The sequence below is a fragment of the Schistocerca cancellata genome, chromosome 3 (genome assembly GCF_023864275.1).
Source record: "Schistocerca cancellata isolate TAMUIC-IGC-003103 chromosome 3, iqSchCanc2.1, whole genome shotgun sequence".
NCBI lineage: Eukaryota > Metazoa > Arthropoda > Insecta > Orthoptera > Acrididae > Schistocerca > Schistocerca cancellata.
The window spans coordinates 895,916,965-895,941,876 of NC_064628.1; the positions used below are offsets into that span (position 1 = coordinate 895,916,965).

Consider the following 24,912-nt stretch of genomic DNA (forward strand, 5'->3'; position numbering starts at 1 on the left):
TGGAGGTGGATGCGTACCCTTCTGGTCATTTTCCGGAGTATGTTTCTGCCAGAGTGAAGGCTGGATGGTGGAGTATGATTGGAAGCTTGACATCCCCTGCAGCCACAGCTTCCGGTCCAACACAGCACCCACCCTTTGGCCTCCCTCGCCATCCTCGCATTCTCTACACGATGACAGTCCATCGCTTTGGGGGAAGGGATGTTCTTGCAGTATCACATCCCCCAGCTTATCTCCAAGTACTCTCCCCTTCATTTCCATAGTATTGTATTGGAGTATCTTTTCTTTGCACAGCCTTCCTATATATCCATTTTACTTTTCAGCCTTCCCATCTTTGTTTAGTACTGGCTTGCCATCTAAGGCCTTGCTTCTTGCTTCTTCAAAGGTTTCTTTAATTTGCCTACATGCAGTGACTATCATCCCCATAGTTACATATGCTTCTACAGAATCCCATTTCTCTCCTATCTATTTTGTAATTCCCATCAATCTTGTTTCTTGTTGTCTATATTCCCTTTCGTTGCTGTGGTGGTCCAGGATGTAGAGCAGTAAATTCCAGTACTGGAGGTCCTGGGTTCAATCTTGGGTAGGAGGGGGGAGTTTTGCTAATTCTAGTACCTCTAGGGTGGTCCGAAGTCCATTCAGCCTTCTATCAAATTGAGTACTGGGAATCTTTCATGGGGTTAAAAGGCAGCGGGGAGCAATGAGATGACTACGACCTTCCTCTTCCTCCTCTTCTTCCTGTTCGTGCTGCAGTAGATTAAATGCTGAATTCTGCATGTAGTCAGGGCAAAAGCCTGTTCACATGTTGTGAACCACAGAATTTATCTTTTCATATTCCCTTTTACCTGCTTCATGTTTATATATTCTCCTGTTGTCAACTAAATTCAATATCTCACATTTTATCCAAGGATTAAAGTAAAATGGTAAACATCACTCATGGATTAGGCTTTAGACCTGTTCTGAATGGCTGACTGTTACCTACAAGACAGTATGAAGTGTGATCTATGATGTGGGGCATGTGATCAGCATGTTGCTAATCCCTCCAGTAGTTACTGACAGTAGATGAATTCTGATGATGCTGCTGCTTCTTTATTCAAGCTAACTCCTCATTTGGTATCACAAGGGTGGGGTGGACCTTGTACCAGACCTCTCTACCTCAGAAAAAAAACCTGATGAAGCACCAGGGATGAAACATAGGCCCTTCCATACCAAAGGAAGCAATGCCAACCATTTAGCTACAGAAGTGGTAATTCAAGAATTAAAATATGCAATTACAATGCACAACAATGTATAAAAAAACTGATCAGATAACTAATAATAAGCACACTTAACAAAACATTATTCATCCCAGGTGACTCCTTGCTAATATACCACACCCACAAGCCACCATCTCTAACATTGATAATGGCCTTAATTCAGCAAGGAAGAGAGTTTACAAGTTTCTTCAGGTATTCTGTGTATGGCTGAACGCAGCCATTGATGATTAGATCCCACAGAGTAGCCAAATTGTGGTGATGTTGATTGCTGCATTTCATTTCTCCGACTGTTCCAAATAGGCCTGGACATTTTCACAGGGATTAAGATTGGGTGATTTAACGGGCCAGTCGAGGTGCAATAAGAGGGCTGGATGTTTGACAAACTACAATCATACGCATGCATCCCTGTGGACATCGTTGTTACCGTCTTGGAAAACAGGAGCAGCCCTAAAGATGCAGACACTTTCAAAACATCACAGTACCACCTCCAGCATGAACTACATCCTCCACACACAGTGAGTTAAAACTCTCACTGGGTCTTTGGTGCACTTGACACCTTGCGTCATTTACAAAGAACTGACTCGTTGAACCATACTGCATATCTCCAGTCAGCTACTGTCCAATCTGTGTAGTTTTTGGCCCACGACACGCAACTTTATGTGGTGCTGTGAACAATGGCCTTCTGCTAGGTACCCAGACCTCAATGCCTACTGCTTGCAACTCACTCCATAATGTTCACTTGGCAAATGGCTGAGATTGACCTTCAAGGGTGGCAGCAATTCCAGTCAGAATTGTAACCATTTGTCAGTGACAAGACATGGCACTCACCTCCAGGCCCGTTAGTTAGAATGTTTTTACAATTACTCGACTGTGAGTGGTACACCATTCCTTGTAGACGTATTAGATAGTCCATCCTGACATGCCAACAAATTGGGCAACTTCCTTCATGGTTTGGCCAAAGCCATGTCTACATATATTAGCTCCATTTTGACATTTCGTCACACCTCCATATCAACCTATCTTACTGCTGATTCCACTGATTCCATACACTCGACTGGCGTGTACATATAATTTCACTGTCAGGACTTACATCAGTGGTGGGGAAGGTTTTGTGACCACCTCGTAGCAGTTCAGCATCATATCCATGATAGTAAGGTTTGCTGACTCAGTTTTTCAGGTGGACTGACGAGCATAGTTGAATGTGCAAGAACATCATCTGGAGTTAGTGCAAGCGGGCACAGCAGCATCACCATAGTTCAGAGTGTCAGTGGGTGTCTTTAATGTGTGTAGTAATGAAGAATGAAACTATGTTTTACATTACAAGTTAGATGAAACAAATTCTTTGTAAATCAAGTAACATTATACAACAGGGACCTACCGAATGAGGCTGTGCGGCTGTTAAGATGCTAACCTCATATTCGGGAGGATGGAGTTGTTCTGTCTAGCCATCCTGACTTGGGTTTTCTGTGGTCTCTCAAGGTCACTAAGGCAAGTGCCAGAACGGTTCCTCAATCAAGGCCACCCCCAACCACCTGTTCTATGCTCACAGACTACCTGTCCCATCCCCATTCAGCATGTTATGTATGCTGTATTTTGTATATTTCGATCTACTGAATTGCACTGTATTACTTTGACAAATCTAATATCACTGTAAGATCATCCTTGGATGAATAAAGATAAATAAATAAATAAATAAATAAAAAATCTGCAGTGCTCCAAAGCATGCTCTTTTAACCCTTTCACTGTTGTGGGTGTGTATACACATCCTGCTACACTGTTTCCCTGGTGCTGTGGATGTGTACAGGTGCACTGGTTGGGTTTTTCTGCAGTGCTTTGGACGTCTGTATGTGTCTTGAGCCATCTGCCTCTCACTCCTGTGGATAAGTTACTGCCATAGCTCAGTGATTTAAAAAGTTTTGAGTATTTATCATACAACATATGTGCCCAATTATGTTATCATTTGCCAAAAACCTCATTTTGATATCTTGAATCATTTATGAGATGTGATAATTGTTATGACCACGATTCGCAATGCACAAGGACGTGAATGGGCATGTTGTGCACAACTGCCAATTAGATATAAAACCCAATAACTCAAGAATGAAATTAAATACTGTCCTGCTCTCAATTTTAAATAAAATTTCCATATTTTATCTACATGTCATTCACTGCAATGTAAAGGGTGGGTCGAAAAGGACTTTAAAACTTTGGAGTGATATATAAATTTATTGAGATAACTATAGAATCGATAGATGTGTCATTTTGTAGCAAACAACTTGAAGTTTCACATTCTGGTTTGATGTGACTACCATTTATGATGTGGCAAAAATGCCACCGGTAATCAATTTCTTCTCACACTCTTTGCAGCAAATCATGCGTAACTTTTGCAATGGCAGTATATATATTCGAATTTTCAGGAGAACTAAATTGTTTGGTTTCACGGACAATCCACTGACCTGGAAAGGGATTATCAAAGAAACTTCAAATTTCCGTGAGGAAATCAGGTGGTGCACTGTCTTGCAGATAGTAAACCATCTCAGCTCAGTTATCCATCAATCTGTGGAATTAAAAAGTTTTCAAGCATATCCAGATACACAATACCAGTGAAAGTAGCCGTTTTAACTGTGCACTACACTATCACTCCTAGTGGCAGAATGGAGTACTGATGCACTATGTAAATCAAACTTGATATTGTTTGCTACAAAATGACACATATACCAATTTCATAAGTTACCTCAATAAATTTCTAATCATTCCAAAATTGTAAAGACCTTTTTGGCTGAACCTATACAAGCTAAAATCAACCATACATAAAGTTTACACCATACATTTTTACCTCTGCAAATCATTAAAAACTTTGCGTGGTGATTTACTGAATTTGATGGCGCACAGTAACTATGGCATATAATGAAAAGAAATTCAGTCCTTTATCACGTGAAGATATCTCCCTGTAAGATGGGCAAAGATCAAATTTTTCCCAGCATTTGGCGAGCAGTACAGCCATAATACAAGCCGCCCTCAGCACACAATGCAGAGAGCACATCTGTAGCAGCAAAATGATTAAGAGGATGAGTAATACATTGTCTGGTAAATTTTTGTGTGCACTACATACCTGTTTGAAGATGTGTTATGCTCTAATATATCTTTGCGATTACTGCCACTGCAACTGAGTCTTGCATTACGCTGGGAAGAAACTGAGGGGATGTCATTGTTTTCTTCACACAGGTTATCATCACTGCAAGTGAATAAAAATATGCAACAAGAATACAGGTAAAGTGAAATAAAAATGCAAAAGATTTAATAACAATTCAAGAAACACACACACACACACACACACACACACACACACACACACACACACACACACTCTCTCTCTCTCTCTCTCTCTCTCTCTCTCTCTCTCTCTCTCTATATATATATATATATATATATATATATATATATATATATATATATATATATATGAAATACAGGGAGGTTATTAAAAATTAAAAAACAATACCTGAAACAGTAGGATCCCAGGTGGGAAACCAATAATTTCATAATGCCACAAAAGCTTGAAAGATCACAGTAGATCAGACTACAAGGTTTCTAAAATGTTGTGCACACCAAACAAACAATTATTTCTTATTGAACTGCAGTTAAAATAAATGTATCTCCTGTGAGCAAATTGTGATGGCAACCTAAATCAGAGTAAGAAAGCAACTGGCAGCTATTTGTTTACAGGTACCATACTGACAGCCAATCAGAGAATGAGCCATCTGCTTGTTCGCTGTAATCAAAACACTCAGATCTTTTAGGTGTTGGTTACCACATTTACCTTTGGACAATAATTGCAGCTGATAATGTAGTTGTAATTCAGTATCGTTCTGTGCTTTGTTTCTCAAGAATGGCACATTTATTTTATGCAACATAATGACAAAGTAGCACCAAAAATGCACAGAGATGTGACGAGACTTTTACAATCTAGTAAAGAAAACTCAATGCTGCCATGCACTGACAGAGTATTTGAAATGTATCTGACAGAAACTCATACAACTGCTGCTGTCACAGTCGTACTGCACAGATGGGTTATTGCAAACGGATAATATAATTTCCTATAAAGTTCAACTGTCTTATCACATTATATTTTTACAGGCAGACTGACAGAATAAGCGCCAGCTGTTACACATCAATCATATGAGTTGAATTACAGCTATGTTTATTGTTCCAGGCTTCTAATTAGTAAAGAGGTTTCGCTGATATGCAAGTGTGCTAGCTAAGTTTCAATATAAGTATTCAGATATGGCAGATATAAAAAAGACAGTGTAAATGCCACAAGTATTTGGATTAATCTGTGGCTAAAAGCTTGGTTATGACAAGACAAAGTCTCACTTTTGGAAATGGGGTTCAGTTGTAGACAGCAAGATATACAGGAAACCAATCATTCTGACTGATAAAAGGACCTTAAAAACTGCTCTGCCCTTTTTGATTTTCTTCTTTCTTGTATGATTTGAAGGTCAGTGCCCTACAACAATTTCATAAAGTAGTATACTGTATTCACCCGACTGTAAGACATGGTTTTCTGCTAAATTCATCATTCGAAAAATACAGGGTCATCTTATATTTGCAGATTAAACTATTGGTGCTAAGGTGTTTTGTGGAGTATACATGTGTAGTCTCACATTTATAGCTTTGGCTACAGAGGTCATGTGCAATTTATTTTGAAGAATTCGGATGGGCAGGGCTCGGCAAACGATACTGGCATTCCAACAGGTTCGAGATTTCCTAATATGCCAAACAGCTTGATACAGTATTGACATTGCTAGAACAAACATGCAACACTGACTCGTGTGGCACTAGTACAAGAGGCACATGAGAAACTATGGACTAGCCACTACAACAGCCTACTGCTCTGATTAAAATTTGGTAATTTTGTGAAACACAGGCAAAAATAGCATTAAATTCTATCATCTAATAGACTTTTGTTGTACTTTAACAGGTTTGCAATAAACATTCTCGTACATTAATGGATACCACGTACAAACATTAATGTCACTTTTTAAGTAAAGGTAACACTCAAAAATGGAAGTGTTGTCCCTGATAAAACATTAGTTGATTCAGAACCCAGATCACTATTTTATTTGGTTAGGAGAGACTGTAATGAATTACTAAGTGGGCTGCAAACAAGAAATTTCAGTCACTGTTCACCTATTAGAATACCCAGTAAAACATTACCATCTTTTAATCAGATTTAGAACATGAGTGTCAGACATACCGTTGAAACAATAAGGAAAGTTAATACAGAATGAAATGTCTAGCAAAGAAATAAATCATATTAAGCTGAAAATGTAATTGTTACTGCAATAATAAATTAAACAGCAGCAAGATCCATTATGGAAATACTACCAACAGACATCACTAGATCGTGAAAGCTCATGAATGGGGCTGAATCATAACTGTACTCCTTTATTTATGTATTAGTTAGTGTTGTTATATATGACCTGCACATCAGAAGACATTGCAGTCTGTTTTTCATAGTGACTCAAGCTCAGCTCTACGGAAGGTTTGGAAGGGGACAAAATACACCAGTATGGCTGAGAGCTAGGTTGATCGGGCGGAGGGGAACGGTATGCAAGCAGAAAATTTCATTGTGTTGCCAACTATGGAAATCTATACCATGTATTTTGGCATTTTATGAACATCTACCACATTTAACCTGCAGTTTGCCTGAATTCACTTGTAGTCAGAATCGAACTGCCTTTAAAATTGGAAAAATACGCAACAACAGTATTCCTTTCTGCAGGAGTCAGTAAAAGTCTAGATAGGGCTGTACTTATGTGTTTTTCACTGTACGAGGTGCATTCAAGTTTTAAGGCCTCCGATTTTTTTTTCTCCGGACTGGAGAGAGATAGAAACATGTGCATTGTTTTAAAATGAGGCCGCGTTCATTGTCAATACATCCCAGAGATGGCAGCACCGTACGGCAGATGGAATTTTACAGCCAGCAGCGAGAATGAGAACCGTTTTAAATACTTAAAATGGCGACGTTTTCGTTACTTGAACAGCAAGCAATCATTCGTTTTCTGAATTTGCGTGGAGTGAAACCAATTGAAATTCATCGACAGTTGAAGGAGACATGTGGTGATGGAGTTATGGATGTGTCGAAAGTGCGTTCGTGGGGCGACAGTTTAATGAAGGCAGAACATCGTGTGACAACAAACCGAAACAACCTCGGACTCGCACAAGCCGGTCTGACGACATGATCGAGAAAGTGGAGAGAATTGTTTTGGGGGATCGCCTCCAGAGTTGGCATTTCTGTGGGTTCTGTGCACACAATCCCGCATGATGACCTGAAAATGCGAAAAGTGTCATCCACGAATGCTGACGGACGACCACATGGCTGCCCCTGTGGCATGTTGCCAAGCAATGTTGACGTGCAACGACAGCATGAATGGGACTTTCTTTTCGTCGGTTGTGACAATGGATGAGACGTGGATGCCATTTTTCAATCCAGAAACAAAGGGCCAGTCAACTCAATGGAAGCACACAGATTCACCGCCACCAAAAAAATTTCGAGTCACCGCCAGTGCTGAAAAAATGATGATGTCCATGTTCTGGGACAGCGAGGGCGTAATCCTTACCCATTGCGTTCCAAAGGGCACTACAGTAACAGGTGCAACCTACGAAAATGTTTTGATGAACAAATTCCTTCCTGCACTGCAACAAAAACGTCCGGGAAGGGCTGCGCGTGTGCTGTTTCACTAAGACAATGCACCCGCACATCGAGCTAACGTTACGCAACAGTTTCTTTGTGATAACAACTTTGAAGTGATTCCTCATGCTCCCTACTCACCTGGCCTGGCTCCTAGTGACTTTTGGCTTTTTCCAACAATGAAAGACACTCTCCGTGGCTGCACATTCACCAGCCGTGCTGCTATTGCCTCAGTGGTCAAAACAGACTCCTAAAGAAGCCTTCGCCGCTGCCATGGAATCATGGCGTCAGCGTTGTGACAAATGTGTACATCTGCAGGGCGATTACGTCGAGAAGTAACGCCAGTTTCATGGATTTCAGGTGAGTAAATAATTAGAAAAAAAATCGGAGGCCTTAGAACTTGAATGCACCTCATAATGTTGTCGATGCTCACCTTGACGTACAACAGGAATGAAAGGATGTGTGTCAGCTGGTTCTACACAGCCAATGACAGAACAGCAGGCAGGTGATATGCTTGGAAGCAAGAGATATTGGAACATTCTCACATCAGTACAGGAGCAAACTCCAATACATATTCAGAAAAAAAAAGGCTGTGTTCTCAGGTCCCACTGCAGCCACAACCGTGAAACTGCAACACATTCGGAAGAAACAGCCGAATAATTGTGACAACAAAGATACAAATTTCACAGCTTTGCTGTTAGGATGATGGTGGTGATGATTAAAAATAGTGATACCACAGACTACAGGGTTAGTAAGCAAAAGAGGCAGAAAAGAAAACAGTTTAGAATAGGGATAATGTTAGCTTTTTGGCAAACACTGTACATCAATAAAACAGTTTGTGATTTTGATTAATCAGACTATGTTAAAAATAATTTTTTCTCGAGGAGTCTTTTAAGGAAAGGGGTGGCCGTCTTATATTCAGGGTCATCTTATACTCAGGTAAATATAGCAATACCATTCTCAAAAACATTCGTGAAAATCAACTTCAAAGATCTCTGAGCACTATTAAGTATAGATTCTTACATTTTGTTTCCATGTGTATTTCAGGTATCTTGTTCTCTCATGTTTTGATGAGCTTATCTAGTACTAGACTGAGAATGAATGGAGATAATTATCACCTTGCCTGACCCCCATTTTAATTAGAAATGATTCTAAATTTGGGTCACAAATTTTACTTTGCAGATTGTGTTAGCTTACGTTACTTTTATTTTGGGAATCTGTAATACTTTCTCATCTGCACTCCACTTGCAGTTGTCTATATTTAAATGAATACTGTCTTTGCATGCTACAACACCCTTACTAAGATTCATTGTATTGTGCAGCTCTGATACAACAGGATATTCTTCAAGAGACTTAATTGTATGCAGATGGCAGCCAGTCAGAAGCAGATGCTTTTGCTGACCATGTCCCTTGTCTGAAGCATTTCCTCTATTATGGAATGTCCTTCTATACTTCGGTGACTTCAATTATGGAATGTTTATCTACACTTCTGTGACTTTCTTAAGGTTTCCATTTTGTCCCCACACAACAAAAAAACGCATTCTGCAAGCAGTTTCTGATTTTACTGCTTATTCTATTTTTCATCATATTTTTTGATATGGCTCTATTCCAGTGGTTGCCAGCCTGAAATCTTTAATAACTACATAAACTTTGAGAGCCCAAACCCTCTTTAATCGGGTTTCCTAATAATTAGTTGCCAACTTTTTCACTTGCTTTCCACAACATCTGGTTTGGTAAGCTACACCTCCCTTAACTGTTATTTCATGAATTATTATTGTCTGTGCCTGATTGCAAATATGAGCCAAACCACCTACATTTTTGTTAATTTAACTCTGGTAACAATGTGTAATAATAAGATGAATGAGGTCATGTATCATATGTTCCAGAAATAGAAACAGAATTAATGTGGAAGGATAATGAGCGGTCCAACATAAATAACCATTGGAATATTTTTTAGTTCAATTTTGCTCTCCATATTCTCCAATGGCCTACGTATTATATTTTACAATATTTTAGCATCACTATGACTGTGATTTTCCATTGCATGGCAACAGCTGCACACAAGATTGCACTGAGTCAAAATGGCAGTAATTTTAGACTAAATATCGATGCAAAGCTGAAAGGCACTGTATAAACACAAATATATTTCTTTCACACACAATTACAATACATATACTTCGCACATTAATATTTCTATTTACCTAGAGAATCCTGCTCTGCCATCATCCAGGTCCTCCAGAGTAATCTGTGTGGAGTTCCCCCACGTCGCATTACTTGTGCCAGTATCACCAGTGCCACAACCTTTAAGAACAGAAAAGATTCACTGGTTGATATTCATCTTCTTAAAAGAGTATCTATGATGAGATACAGAATCTATGCAGCTTCCGATTCAGAACTTCTCTGATGTATTAAAACTGTGTGATGTACTGTGATTCATGCTGGGACTCTTGCCTTTTGTTTACAATTTCATTACCAATTTAACTGTCTGCTCTGCATTACAACTAACTTATGGCTTCATTCTGAATGACTGAAGCTTTCTTTATGCTCAACCATATAAAATATGCTTGGATAGTTAAACTAATATTGGCATTTATTGGAAAATATGAGGATATTGATTAGAATCCCTATGTGGCATAAAGTTTTAATCTATAAGGAAGATTTATTTCAGTATATACTCCAGTACTGTAAAGTTTCATTCTGTTTCCAAAAATATACAGAGAGTTGAACAATAGCTATTTTACATGGAAATTTGGTAATTCATTGTAAAACAAGGACGACTATTAAAACACAATGAAGGGAAGAGCAAGTTTTGGTTCATCTGCTACACAGAATCAATCATTTTTCAAAAAAGACGTACACTGCTTATGGGCAGCATAGAAAGGAAAAAGACAGAATGTTTATTTTTCATCAAAAGACATGATCATTTAAGGAAAATATACTATTTGTTGAACTTTTATTGATCATTTATCTTCCTATTTCTGAATCGGGATAAGTCAGAAGATTTTTGAACCACTTGCATACTGAGTCCAACCACCACAAGCTTTGCTCATCTCTAATAGTAAAATAGTGAATTCTGTGTAGTGTGGTTGATTTTTTCATTTTGAAAAATGTGAAGAAGCAACTCCTCACCCATCACAGGAGCCATCTGTGATTTGTCAGAGAAGGAAGTTACCTCTATATAGTAATGTGTGTGTGTTACCTACGATTACACAGATGATCAACACAAAATGCAAAGTATTAGATTGGTGCATAAGTTCATACGGCTTTTGTTTTGCTTATTGGTATTCCAGTTGCTGAGGGTTTATTTATTGATTGTCTTTTTTTTATTTGTAGTTCACTAATTTTATCTGATTCCATATTATTGTTCTGTCTTATGGATTTATTCATTAAAGACAAAGTCTGTAAATGAGTCTGCAATCATTTTTTGGCATTTTATTTTTACAAGTCCGTCTTGATCACAAAGGTTTCTTACACTTTATTACTGGTTTTGGCTACTGGCATCTTCAGGTAATTAAAATATTCTGATGTAAATCATCGCCAAGTTAAACATGTGAGTTCATGGAACTTGTGTGATCAAGACAGGCTTGTAAAAATAAACCGTCATATGCAGATGGAGCTGTGGACACTAGAAAATGGAGTGCCAAGCAGAGAAATAAGAACATTTCCGACCTTTTTCTGTTTCAATTCAATAGAGGAGTCACAGCAGCAGAGTCAGCCACAAACTTTTGTGCCATGTATGGGGATAATGCCACTGGACAGAGCACAGCAAAAGGATGGTGTTTTCATTTTAAGGAGGATCACTTTGACATTCGTAACTCTCCTCATTCTGGAAGACATTCGGGGTTTGATGAAGATCGTTTAATTGCATTCATTCACAATGATCCATGTTAATGTATTCGAGAACTGGCAAATGTGATGAACTGTGATCATCTCATGATCGTACGACATTTTTGTGCAATGGGGAAGGTTAAAAAATATGATGTACAAGGACCACATACTCTATGCCAAATGACAAGCCACATGACAAAAACCAGTGGGTGGCCAGATGTGCATCTCCACTTGCTCATCTTCGACTGGCTCGTCAACAACACCGATCACTTCTATCCACTGACCATTCCTATCTGGTACTGTTATGGTCATGAGCAATGGAATCTTTATGCTAACATAAGGAAAAGAAAGGAATGGTTGAGAAACAAAGCATCAATTCCCTGTACAAAGACCTGTGGGCATCCACAAAAATAATGCTATGCATTTGGTGGAACAGCGACAGTGTGGTGTACTACGAACTGCTTCCCCGAGATGCAACCATCACTGCTAACATTTATTGTCAACAACTGAGAAATTGATGCTACTCCACAATAACAGCCACCTGCATTCTGCTAGACTGACAAAAAACAGTATACAGGAGTTGGGTCGGGAAGTTGTTCCGCATCCATCTTATTCATCTGATCTTGTGACCTCAGATTTTCATCTTTCTGCCCTCCATTGAATAACCGTTAAGGAACTTCCTGTCCAGATGAAAATGCGCTCTGAACACAACTCGACGAGTTATTAATCTCAAAATCACATGATTTCTACAGTCTTGGAATTGAAAATTTATCTCAGTCTTGACAGACTGTTGTACACAGCGAAGGAGACTGTGTTATTGATTATTTGAGTGGGTGTTATGTGTATCTGTTGTGTTTATTAAACTTATGGAAAAACAGTATGAACTTATGTACCAAGCTAATACAGATATCCACAAAAATAATTAATTTTTTAAATATAAGTAAAGTGGATAGATAAAAAATCTACACATGAAGCATCGGCAGGAGTACACACATATAAAAGGTATTACAGTGTGCTGGCTTTTGGAGCAAGTGGCTCCTTCTTCTGGCAGAAGGACTGAAGGGGAAGGAAGAGCAGTGAAGGAAAAGTACTAATGATATTTAAAAAAGGGGTAGAGTTCAGAAAAGTCACCAGAACCATGGGTCAGGGGAAACTTACCAGATGAGACGAGAAGGAAAGACTGTTGGGGATTGCACCGGATGAGACCTAAAAACCTGAGAGCTTAAAAGTGGCAGACAGGATAATAGGCAAGACAGGGATTAGTGCTAAAACATTATGCACGAGTTAATAAGAGCAAAAAGCTAGATATATTGTATGTGATAAGAGGTGGGAGGGAGACGGTGAAAAAGGTAGATTAGAAAATGAAGGATGTAGAAGACTAAAAGGGAGTGAAGAAAGAAATAGTCACTGTGAAGAAATTCTGAGACCAAAGAAATTAATGTAAATTAAGGCCAGCACTAAGGACATGTTTTAGCACCAGTTCCCACCTGCAGAGTTCTGACAAACTCCGCTGGTGGGAACTAGCACTAATATACATATATGACAATGTGCACAAAATAGCTTGGCTCAAACGAAGGGGTCGCCAGAAGGAAGTGATAACCTTCAGTATAACCTCCGAGTCCCAACAACATTAAAAAAATACAATTTTTCACAAATTAATCTTTATTACCAAAGAATGCAACAAACACAAGAAGAAATTGGCAAAAAGTTAACAATCAATTTTTTAAAGAGGTGATTTCACTTTGGAATCATTGAGACATACTGTTTTCAACCACCATCATTTCATGATATATATATGAAGCAATTTCACATCCTCCTAGACACAACCATACGTCTAGAAACTTCCATGAAACTCATAATGACTAAACCAAATTATAGTCCTAAGTTAGAGCAAAAATGGACCCAAACTTTAATCAACTTATACTAAAAGTACATGCTGCTCCAGACGTTTTGTTTCAAGACCACTCATAAAAGCAGATTTCAAATACCACTCATAAAAGCAGTAGTACAAACTCAAATTTAGATTACAGTGCCTTTAGATGTTCTTACTTTCACTGCCATTGATCTTCTTATAATGATCACTATAAAACACATCACAATCTTCTACAGTCACATAGCACACTCTCCACGCAGAGTGCTGCTTTTAATGCTGTGACTGACTGTTACAATGCACTCTATTGATAAGATTAACTCAGTGTACCACTAGATGTGTGTGTCTTGCGAAAGTATTAGTAGTTTTACGCAAAAGGCACTGGTAATTAAAAAATTTGATAAAATTGTAGTTTCAGGCAGAAACTACTGGTACTCAAAGGGTTAGTTTCATCACATTTTGGTGTTTATGAATGTACAACATTCTGGTGGCAAATTTTTCCTTATGTAGTGCTAAAACACGGCTGTCTACTATGTAATTTGTTTTATCATATTTTATTATGTCATTTACAAATTTAACCAAAAATATAAAAGCAGCAACTTAAAATCTACATTTATGGGTTAGCATTTTCTTCTGCCAACTAATTCATACTTGCACAAACAGTGCCGCTGGGAAGGGAAAAGAGAAAGAGGAAGATTAGAGTTTAACATCCTGTCTACAATTCGGTCATTAGAGATGGAGCACAAGCTCAGATTGGAATATAATGGGGGAGGGGGAATTGGCTGTGCCCTTTTCAAAGACAACATCCTGGCACTTGCCTAGAGCAATTTAGGGGGATCAGATTTGAACTGTCATCCTCCTAAACATCCTCTCCACTTGCTCAGTGGTGGGGAAGCAGATGCTGGGAATGGTGGGGGCTCTGGCTTGAACAACCACCATGTGGTAATAGAGGTGCAGTTCAACAGTTGAGGCCCATAGAGAAACACATATCAAGCGTACCTTATTATAAGCTACAGCAAACTATCATACTGGGCGGTTATAATTAAACTGACAGTGTTCCGAGTGCCATAGTGTTGGCTGTATACATCAAAGGGCCCTTAAACATTGTATGTTCATTAGACAGTGTGCTTGTGGGGTATATGGTGCTGTAAGCACTCAGAATGTGATATGGGTGCACAAAAGCAGCTGAATAGTCAAACACATAATAATGATGGTTCTGGCATGTTTAATAAGATGTGGTCACAGGTTACAACATGTGTTCAGTATGGTCTCCCTACTCAACAACATGCTGCATCCATAACATGGCACGGTCAACAGTTACTTCCAGCATATCCAGTGGAATCAGGGCGATATGTCGCCATATGCTTTCCTTCAGATCATGAAGAGTCCAGATATACTCCTGATAGACGCAGCTTTCAGATATCCCCACAACCAGAAGTCACAAAAAGTTAGATTGGAGGATCTGGAAGGCTTCACATCTTGAAGTTGACTAGAAATGATGTGGTCATTACTGAAGGTTTCTCAAAGGATATCTTCACCTGGGAAGTGACATGTGATGTCATCCTGTCTTGCATGAAAATAGTGGTGTGGACACACTTGTGGTCATACTAAGATGAAACCATGTGTTGCACATGTAAGCCCTTATAATGTGCAGATGTCACCATACACATAAAAGGCCTGCAAGGTGTTGTCTCCATCAATAAAAACAGAATGAGAATGGAGGAGATTGTGAAACCATACCACACAGTCATATAAGTTGAGTGCAGTGGATATTTCTGGACAACATGCGGTGGAGTAGAGCTCACAGAACCGTGTAGAGTAATATGTGCCAATATTAATTCAGTGACATTGCAGACAGCCAAGCGTGCCTGGTTATGAAGAACTTCCTCCACACCTATGGCGTGTGAAGATGCATTGTCACATGCAGTGAAAAGATAGCAATGAGAATAAGAATCCTCGAAGTGCCCACGTCAACAGGTGACAGGCAACTAGGTGGACTTTTTTGTACTACTGCCACCTTATCTTGCGCAAGCTCTACCAGCAATGTGTGAGGAGGATAGAGCCTGTTTCCTCTGTAGTGCTCCTTTCCCTGTGGCAGGTAGTGTGCTGAGTAGATGTGAATTCCTTTCTACATCTGCATCCAGACTCTGCGAACCGCTGTGAAGTGGATGCCAGAGGGTAAACCCCACAGTACCAGTTATAAGGGTTTTTTCCCATTCCATTCACATATGGAGCGCAGGAAGAATGACTGTTCAAATACCTCTCTGTGTGCTATAATTAATCTAATCTTGTGCTCGCAATTCCTATGCGAATGATCCTTAGGAGATTTTACTATATTCACACAGTCATAATTTAAAGCCAGTTCATGAAACTTTTTAGTAGTTTTCTTGTAATAGTTTCTGTCTATCTTCAAGAGTCTGCAACTTCACTTCTTTCAAGATCTCTGTGACATTCTCCTTTGGGTCAAACAATCCCGAGAGCATTTGTGCTGCCCTTCTCTGTATCCATTCAATTTGTCAAATATTTTATATCAATTGCACTATTCTAATTCTTAAACTTAAGTTAAACACATGCCCTCTTTCAGACTTTGTGAATCTCAAAAATATGATCTGATGGAACTGTAGGTATTGTTCGGTATGCAGAGAAAAGAAAACTATTTGAACACATATTCCATTTCTCCAACTAAGGTATAGAATAAGTGCATTACACAGTCTCAAGAAATTTCCAGCATACAGTAAAAAATTCAACAGATTCCCAGTTTTGGGACTGAACTTGGGAGGAAGATGCAATTTTTCCAACTATTCTGTAAAATAAGAAAAGAACTATATGCCCCAGGAAAGTGTGATAGGACCACTATAATTCTCTATATACATAAATGATTTGGCAGACAGGGTGGGCAGCAATCTGTGGTCATTAGCTGATGATCCCACGGTGCACGGTAAGGTGTCAAAGTTGAGTGACTGCAGGGTGATACAAGATGACTTGGACAAAATTTCCAGTTGGTGTAATGAATGGCAGCTAATCTTAAATGTGGAAAGAATATAAGTCAATGCAGATGAGTAGGAAGATCAAACCTGTCATGTGTGGATACAGCATTACTAACATCTTGCCTGACACAGTCAAGTCGTTTAAATATCTGGGCATAATGTAGAAAAGCGATATGAGGTGGAACAAGCTTGTGAGGATTGTGGTAGGAAAGGCAAATGGTCATCAACTTCAGTTTTTTTGGAGAATTCTGTGGTGCATCTGTAAAGGAGACTGCATATAGGACGTCAATGCGACCTATTGTTGAGTATTGCTCGAGTGTTTGGGATCTGTGCCAGATCACATTAAAGGAAGACACTGAAATAATTCAGAGGCGGGCTGTTAGGTTTGTTACTGATACGCCTGAACAACAAACAAGTGTTATGGAAGTGCTTCGGGAACTCAAATGGGAATCCTTGGAGGGAAAGCAATGTTCGTTTTGAGGAACACTATTGAGAAACTTTAGAGAACTGGCATTTGAAGCTGACTGCAGAAGGATTCTGTTGCTTGCAACATACATTGAGCATAAGGATCATGAAAAATGACAAGTAGTGGTAAAGGGTACCTTCCACCATGCACTGTATGGTGGCTTGCGGAGTATCAATGTAGATGTAGATGCAGATGTAAATGATACATATTCTGTTTGATTTTTTATTCTGAGATAGTTTAATTCTGTTCTGTACAGACCCACATCATGGCCAACTGTCTTAACATCCATAACTGAAATATAAGCAAGAACAAAACACTAAATTTAAAAAAAGTAACATAACTGTAAACCATGACTACTGCAAAAGAAATGGATCTAATTACTAAATACTGAAGAAAATTGAGAGAAATGGGACATTGTGATGCACATGTTGTATGGAACACTAGCCAACAATGTAAATATGCCTACCTGGTTCACTCTGATTCACAGATGATGACTGGCACTGATCCTTTTGCATCAACTGCTCCAATTCACGCCGTCTTGCTTGTAATCGTTGTGCATCAGCCTGTAAATATATCAACTTTAGAATTATATGTGTGAAAAAGGAGTAAAATGATTGGTTTTAGGGAGCAAGGATATTTCAGGCAACTCATTAGACATCAAGTAAAAGAAAATAGTACTGTCTCTGTTAAACCACCAGATAGACACTTAAAATATCTGTCGCTCAAAACTCAAAAACTTGACTGATTACAACACTAACGATACAATTACATCTGATAGGATGCCATCAAAAATAAATAAATAAATAAATAATGCTTAAGTGTCAGAAAGAACTAGTTCCAACTTGTCCATGTCACACCAAAGGTAGACTTTACCTATTAGCATTGACATAAATACATATAGTGTATGGAGATCATGGAGGTAGAAAGTAGAGGTGGCATATTCATATGACAATGCTTTAATATTTTTTTTTTATTATACACAGTAGTTCAGAACCTCATTAACAACTCTGAAGAGCAACATATCACACAAAAAGGATAAATTCTGTTAAAGAACATATTCTTTTTAGCGTGACTTTTACAAATGTTACATCCACACCTATACTTTGCAAACCACTATGAAGTATGTGGCAGAGATTTTTCACATTGTACATTTATTAGGTATTCCTCCTGTTCCATTTGTTTACGGAGCATAGAAAGAACGACTGCTTCAAAATCTTGATGTGCATTGTCATACATCTACTCTTGTCTTTTCAGTCGCCATGTGAGCTTGAAAACCAGAATCATACTTAACAACAGTTCAGCAATGCTGTGTTGTGTACATGACAAATGTCTCTCAGTCAAAATGACACATAAATGAAGTATTAAAATGTTTATGTTCCTAAGGAAAAAAAGTATCCTGTGTGTACGAGTTAGTATGACTTATCATCCCTCTAAAAAGTTTGTTAGTGAGTTCCTGACTAACACATAGAATATCATTTCACTATTGGGTAAGTGGGCTGACAGAGGTTAGGTTTCAACACTGAAGTAAAATGTACACTCCCGTAACTGCGGCAAGACTTGCTGTGGCCATGGGAGTGTGTGTGTGGGCGTCTGTGTGCTTGTGTGCTTGTGTGTGTGTGTGTGTGTGTGTGTGTGTGTGTGTGTGTGTGTGTGTGTGTGTGTGTGTGTGTGAATTTGTGTACATCATCATCATCATCATCATCATCATGTGTTCTGCCAAAAGGCAGGTTTTCACATGGTAGTTCTCCAGGCTGTCCAGTCTTCTGCCATCCTCTTCAGGTCTGCATAATATCCTCTTCCCTTTATGTCGTCTATCATCTTGTATCTCCTTCTTCCTCTCAGTCTTCTCCCACAAACCAATCCTTACAAAGCATCTGCTAGCAAGCACTCCCTTCTCAGTTAATGTCCCAAACAGTTCTTTTTCCTTTCTCTTATAACCTTCAGCAGACCATCTCTCACCAACCCTTTCCAACACTCTTTCATTAGTCACTCTTTCCATCCACCTTATTTTCTCCATTCCCCTCCACATCCACATCTCAAATGCTTCTAACCTTTTTTTCATCCTCTTGTCTCAGCGTTCATGTTTCTGTCCCATATAGTGCCACACTCCAAACAAAACATCTGCCAGGCCTTTTCCTTAGACCTTTATCTAATTTGCTACATAAGTCTCCTCTTTCTGTTGAATGCCTCCTCCGCTATGGCAATTCGAGTTTTCACCTCCTGGTGACATCTCAAGTCTTCAGTTATTGTGCTTCCAAGATATTTAAATGCACTTACTTGGCTAATGGTAGATTGTCCTATTTAAATATTGGACAGTGTGTCTTGTACTGATGACCATACTCTTTGTTTTGCTGTGTTTATTTGCATCCCATATTCCACACAAGCTTCATTCAGATCTTTCAGCATGTCACTGTCCACTCACTTTCTGCCACTAATACTATGTCATCAGCAACTCTTATACTTTCTATTCTCTTTCCACCAATACATATTCCTCTTTTCCCATCTAAGCCTTTTGCAATAATCTCTACAAGGTGTGCGTTAAACAACAGTGGGGAAAAGCAACAACCTTGTCTAACACCTCATCCAATGCTGCTTCCTCCTGATATTTCATTTCCAACCCTTATCCTTATTTTCTGCTGTAAATGTAGATTCTGTATCGGTTGTCTCTTTTTTCAATCTATTCCTTTCCTCTTCAAAATATACATCAGCTTGTTCCACTGAACTCTGTCAAAAGCCTTTTCTAAATCTATAAAACAGCAAAGATTTCTCTACCTTTTTCCATACATCTTTCCCCTAAAGTTCTTAACAGGCCAATAGCATCTCTTGTTCCTTTTCCTCTTCTAAATCCGAACTGCTCCTCTGCAATCCCTCCATTCAGTTTGCCATCTAGCCTTCTAATCAACACTCTCAGCAAGACTTCAGCTGCACGAGATATTAGACTGATGGTCCTACGCTCTTCACATTTTTTAGTGTTTCTCTTTTTCTCTATGGGCATCAAAACTGTTGCAAGGAAGTCCTCTGGCCATTTCCCTTTGTCATATGTCTCGTTACAGAGGTTGATTATTTCTTTTCTTGCCTTGTTTCCCAGACTCTTCAACAGGTCTGCTGGCATATCATCAATTCCACATAGCTTCCTATTCTTCATCTCCTTCAGCGCCTTTTCTACTTCTGCTTCCAAGATGGTGACTCCCTTGCCGTCTTCCGGCACATATTGCTCCTCTTCAACATTAATTTCACTTTGTATTTCATCCCCATTATAAAGACATTCAATATACTCTTGCCATCTGTTCAAAACCTCCTGTGGTTCTTCTGCTAGAGTACCATCTGCTCTTTCTATTTCCATGTTATTCCTCTTTCTTTTACATTCAAAAACTATCTCACTGGCCATTCTATAAATCATTTCATACTTTCCCTCTTTCTCCATTTTCTGTATTTCATCGCATTTCCGTTTCATCCATTTTCCCTTGCTTCTTCATTTTCTCTTCTAAATTCATTATTCAGTTTCCTTTACCCATGACTGAGTCTACATGACTGTTCCACTTCATAGGCCTACAATGTGTTACACCAATGTATTTGAATAAGTTTCAACTGTGACTCACATATGATGATATATTGATTGGATATTATGTTTTATCATTTTGTGAAGTGGAAAATTTTCCTTTTCTGAACATTTAAGGCAAGGTGGCAATCACTGCACCACTTTGAAATCTTATCAAGGTCTAACTGAATATTTGAACAGCACTGTTCAGACTGTACTTCATTGTAGATAACTGCATCATCTGCAAAAAGTCTGAGGTTACTATAAATATTGTCTGTAAGATCATTAACATACAACATGAACAGTAAGGTACCCAACACACTTCCCTGGGATAAACCTGAAGTTACTTCTACATCTCTCAATGATTCCAGTCAACATAACATACTATATTCTCCTTACCAAGAAATCCTCAATTCAGTCATGCACTTTGTCTGACTCCATATGACTGTACTTTTGATGATAAACATGCAGGTATGGTATCGAGTCAAAAGCTTCTTGGAAATCAAGAAGCACTGAATGTACTTGGCAGCCTTGTGGAGGTCATTCTGTTCAACAGGCCTCACTATGTTTGAGCTCAGACTATATTCTAAGATTCTACAAGAAAATGATACCAAAGATACTGGATGGTAGTTTAGTGGATCACTCTGCTACCCTTCTTGCAGACAGGTGTGATCTGTGTTTTCTTCCTGCTTCTGGGCACAGTTTCTTGTTCAAGAGATCTACAACAAATTATAGTTAACAGAGGGGTTAACTCAAGTGTGGGCTGGCTATTGAATCTGGTAGGAATTCCATTGGGAATTTGAGCTTTGTTCAGTTTTTAATGATTTCAGCTGTTTCTCAGTGCCACTGCTGAAAGGGAGAGAAGTAAAAAGATTGTGAGCATGTTGGTGGAGTAAAGGGCTTTCAAGTGCTGGAGTGGAAGCAGGAAAGGGGGGTGAAGGACAATTACTAAGAAAGGTTGAGGCCAGGAAGCTTAAGGGAAAACAGGATATATTGCAGGAAGAGTTCCCACCCAGCAAATCAGAAGAGCTGGCATTGGTAGGAAGGATCCCGATGCCACAGGCTGTGAAGCAGTCATTAAGATTAAGAATGTTGTATTGGGTAGTGCGGTCAGCAACTGGGCGGTCCACCTGTATCTTGGCCACAGTTTGTCACCATTCATGCATACAGACAGCTTGTTGGTAGTCATGCCCATGTAGAACGCAGCACATTGGTTGCAGCTTAGCTTATAGATCACGTGACTGGTGTCACAGGTATTCCTGCCTTTGATGGAATAGGTGATACTAGTGACAGGACTGGAGTAGGTGGTGGTGGGAGGGTGTATGGGACAGGTCTTGCATCTAAGTCTATTACCGGGGTATGAGCCATGAGGCAAGGGGCTGGCAGCAGGAGTTGTGTAAGGATGGACGAGGATATTGAATAGGTTTGGTGGGGTCGGAATACCACTGTGGGAGTTGTGGGAAGGATGCTGGGTAGAACATTCCTCATTTCAGGGCAAGACAAGAGATAGTCGAAACCCTGCCACAAAATGTGGTTCAGTTGCTCCACTCCTAGGTGGTACCAAGTCATAGAGGGAATGCTCCTCTGTTGCCAGATGGTGGGCCTTTGGGAAGTGGGGAGTGAATGGAGAGATAAAGCATAGGATATCTATTTCTGTACATGGTTGGGAGGGTAATTGTGGTCTGTAAAGGCCTCAGTGAGATCCTCGGTATATTTCGAGAGGGACTAGTCTTCACTATAGATGCGGCAACAATGGGTGGCTAGGTTTTATGGAAGGGATTTCTAGGTATGGAATGAGTGAAAGCTGTCTAAGAGGAGGCATTGTTAGTGGTTGTAGGTTTAATATGGACGGATGTAGCCATCTTTGAGGTGGGGGGTCAATATCGAGGAAAATGGCTTGTTGGGTTGAGGAGGACCAGGTGAAGTGAATGGGGGAGAAGGTGTTGAGGTTCTGGAGGAATGTCGACAGGGTCTCCTCACTCTCGATCTAGATTGCAAAGATGTCATCTGTGAATCTGCGCCAGGTGAGGGGTTTGGGATACAGGGTGGGTTAGAAAGGATTCCTCTAAATGGCCCACGAAGGTTGGCATAGGATGGCGCTATGCAGGTGCCATCTGCTGTACCCTGACTGCTTGTAGGCAATGTCTTCAAAGGAGAAGCAATTGTAGGTCAGGATATTGTTGGTCATGGTGACCAGGAAGAAGGTTGTAGGTTTTCAATCCATCAGGGGTTGCAAAAGATGGTGTTTAGTCATGTCAAGGCCATAAGCATTAGGGAAGTTAGTGTAAAGAGAGGTGGCATCAAAAGTGATCAGCAAGGTACCATGTGGTAAAGGAAAAAGAACTGTAGACAGTTGGTGGATTGTAGATTGCAGGTAATGAGCTGCAGATGTTGGTCTCTGAGTGGAGGCACAGTAACCAGCCACTAAGGGGCATCCTGGGTGGTTGGGTTTATGGACTTTAGGAAGCATGTAGGAGGTAGGGAGTGCAGGGAGTGGTACAGATGAGGAGGGAGATAGACTCCAGCGAGAGATTCTGGCATGAGTGTAAGGATTACAAGCTAGGGATCAGTTTTTGCATTGTGGATTGCAGTGCTTTCTCCAGGTGTAAGATTAGCTTGCACATTGAGGGATCTGGGGAATGATGGTGAGGCAAGGTTCAAGGTTAAGAAATTCTAGAAAGTTAACAGGGGATGATTTGGGAGCAGTGGGGGTGGATCACACTTGGATGGAGGAGTAAACTGAGTTTGGCAGGGTTCAATGATGGTCTTTGGTTGAGTTTGATTGGTAGGGTTGGTGGCAAAAAAGTGTTTCCACTGTAGGGACCGGGAAAAGGAGAGACAGTCTTTAACAAGTTTTTCTGGGAAAAAAAAATTCATGATGGAAAGGACTAAAAAACATTTTACACGAAATATCTGTAACGTACTTCTATTCCTGTGAACATTGTACTAGGCGCCAAATTAAAAATGTGAAGTTGTCCTCCACCCAAAGGTTGGTTTAAACATGGCAGCGTTTTGCCAGCATGGTGTTATTGGAGGTCGTACACCCTTACTTTCCCTCGATCCTTGAACTAACTTACTCAGCCAGTTAGAGGGGGACCTATGGTTTAATGTGGGCTATGAACCATGATGCAATGTGTCATTTTACACATACATCTTATTGTCAGAGGTGAAAGAGGAAATGGTAACCACATAGATAAGTATTCTAGTAGAACCAACAGAGGATACTGAATGTGTGTAAGGGCAGTACTAGTGGCCACAGATCTGCTGGAAAACTTGAATTGGCAGATTCTTTTAGGTAGTAGTAAATTATCACATGAAAGCATAGTTACAAAATTCAAGAACCTATATTAAGTGAAGCATCTAGACTTATTCCTCATCTCCCTTATTTATTGCTCCCATATGGAGCGTGAAGACAAAATTTGACTAATCACAGATCACACAGAGGCATTTAAGCAGTCATTCTTCCAGTGCTCTATATATGTTTGTAGAACAAACCCTAATGTGTGTTACCATGCGAAGAACCATCTGCCACACACTTCACAGTGGTTTGCAGAGTATGTATGTAGATGCAAATGCAGACATCAAATAATAGTCATAAAGTACCTGTGTGTTAGTTCGTTTTTCTTTCAGAGGAGGCCTTTCAAATGAATGCCTTTCCTGTTCTGCCTGTGAAGTCACCTCTGCTGGACTGGAACATAAAAATGCAAAATTTTTAAATTTGTAGTGTTTGTGTTTTCTTTATTCAGCAATAGTTGCAAATTCAGCTGCTCCACTAACAGAATCATCTGCATTCACTGAACACCAATCATCAACTGATAATATGTCAGTATTTCTGAGAAGGTTGAAGCAAGATATGAGCCTCTATATCACCAAAGAAAAAATAATTATATTATGTAGTGATTTTAATATAAACTTTGCAGTTTAGTCACAGGAATCAACTGACATAAATAATTTATTGAGTACATTTTCTATGGCAAACATGGTCAAGGTATCCACAAGACTAACACCCACTTCCTGCAGTTCAACTCATGTCATATTTGTTGATCTTATTTCTACCCTAGTACTCAGTTTACAAAATTTATCTAACTAGCTTTCTGACCATGACAGCCTCTTACTTAAAGTAAAACTGACACATATGGCTGCCAACAGACCCTCAGTACCAAAGAGCACATAAAAAAATAGTATCATAGACTCCAACAATTTCATTTTAATTAAGTAACTGCAAGAGAGATGGAAAAATTTTATCATGAGGGTGACACTAAAAGGAAAGTTCATG

The 24,912-nt window shown here is 39.5% G+C and overlaps 1 protein-coding gene across 4 annotated transcripts in view; it reads right to left on the minus strand.

The window, feature by feature from the left end:
* The window catches only part of LOC126175965 (pericentriolar material 1 protein-like), a 405,228-nt gene that overhangs the window by 277,369 nt on the left and 102,947 nt on the right, over nucleotides 1-24,912 (minus strand). For all 4 annotated transcript variants that reach the window (XM_049923056.1, XM_049923053.1, XM_049923054.1 and 1 more), the window contains 4 exons: nucleotides 24,240-24,324; nucleotides 17,565-17,661; nucleotides 10,149-10,248; nucleotides 4,366-4,488 (listed from right to left, as the gene is read on the minus strand). In XM_049923056.1, the coding sequence (XP_049779013.1) occupies nucleotides 4,366-4,488; nucleotides 10,149-10,248; nucleotides 17,565-17,661; nucleotides 24,240-24,324 (405 nt within the window). The remainder of the gene's footprint in view (nucleotides 1-4,365; nucleotides 4,489-10,148; nucleotides 10,249-17,564; nucleotides 17,662-24,239; nucleotides 24,325-24,912) is intronic.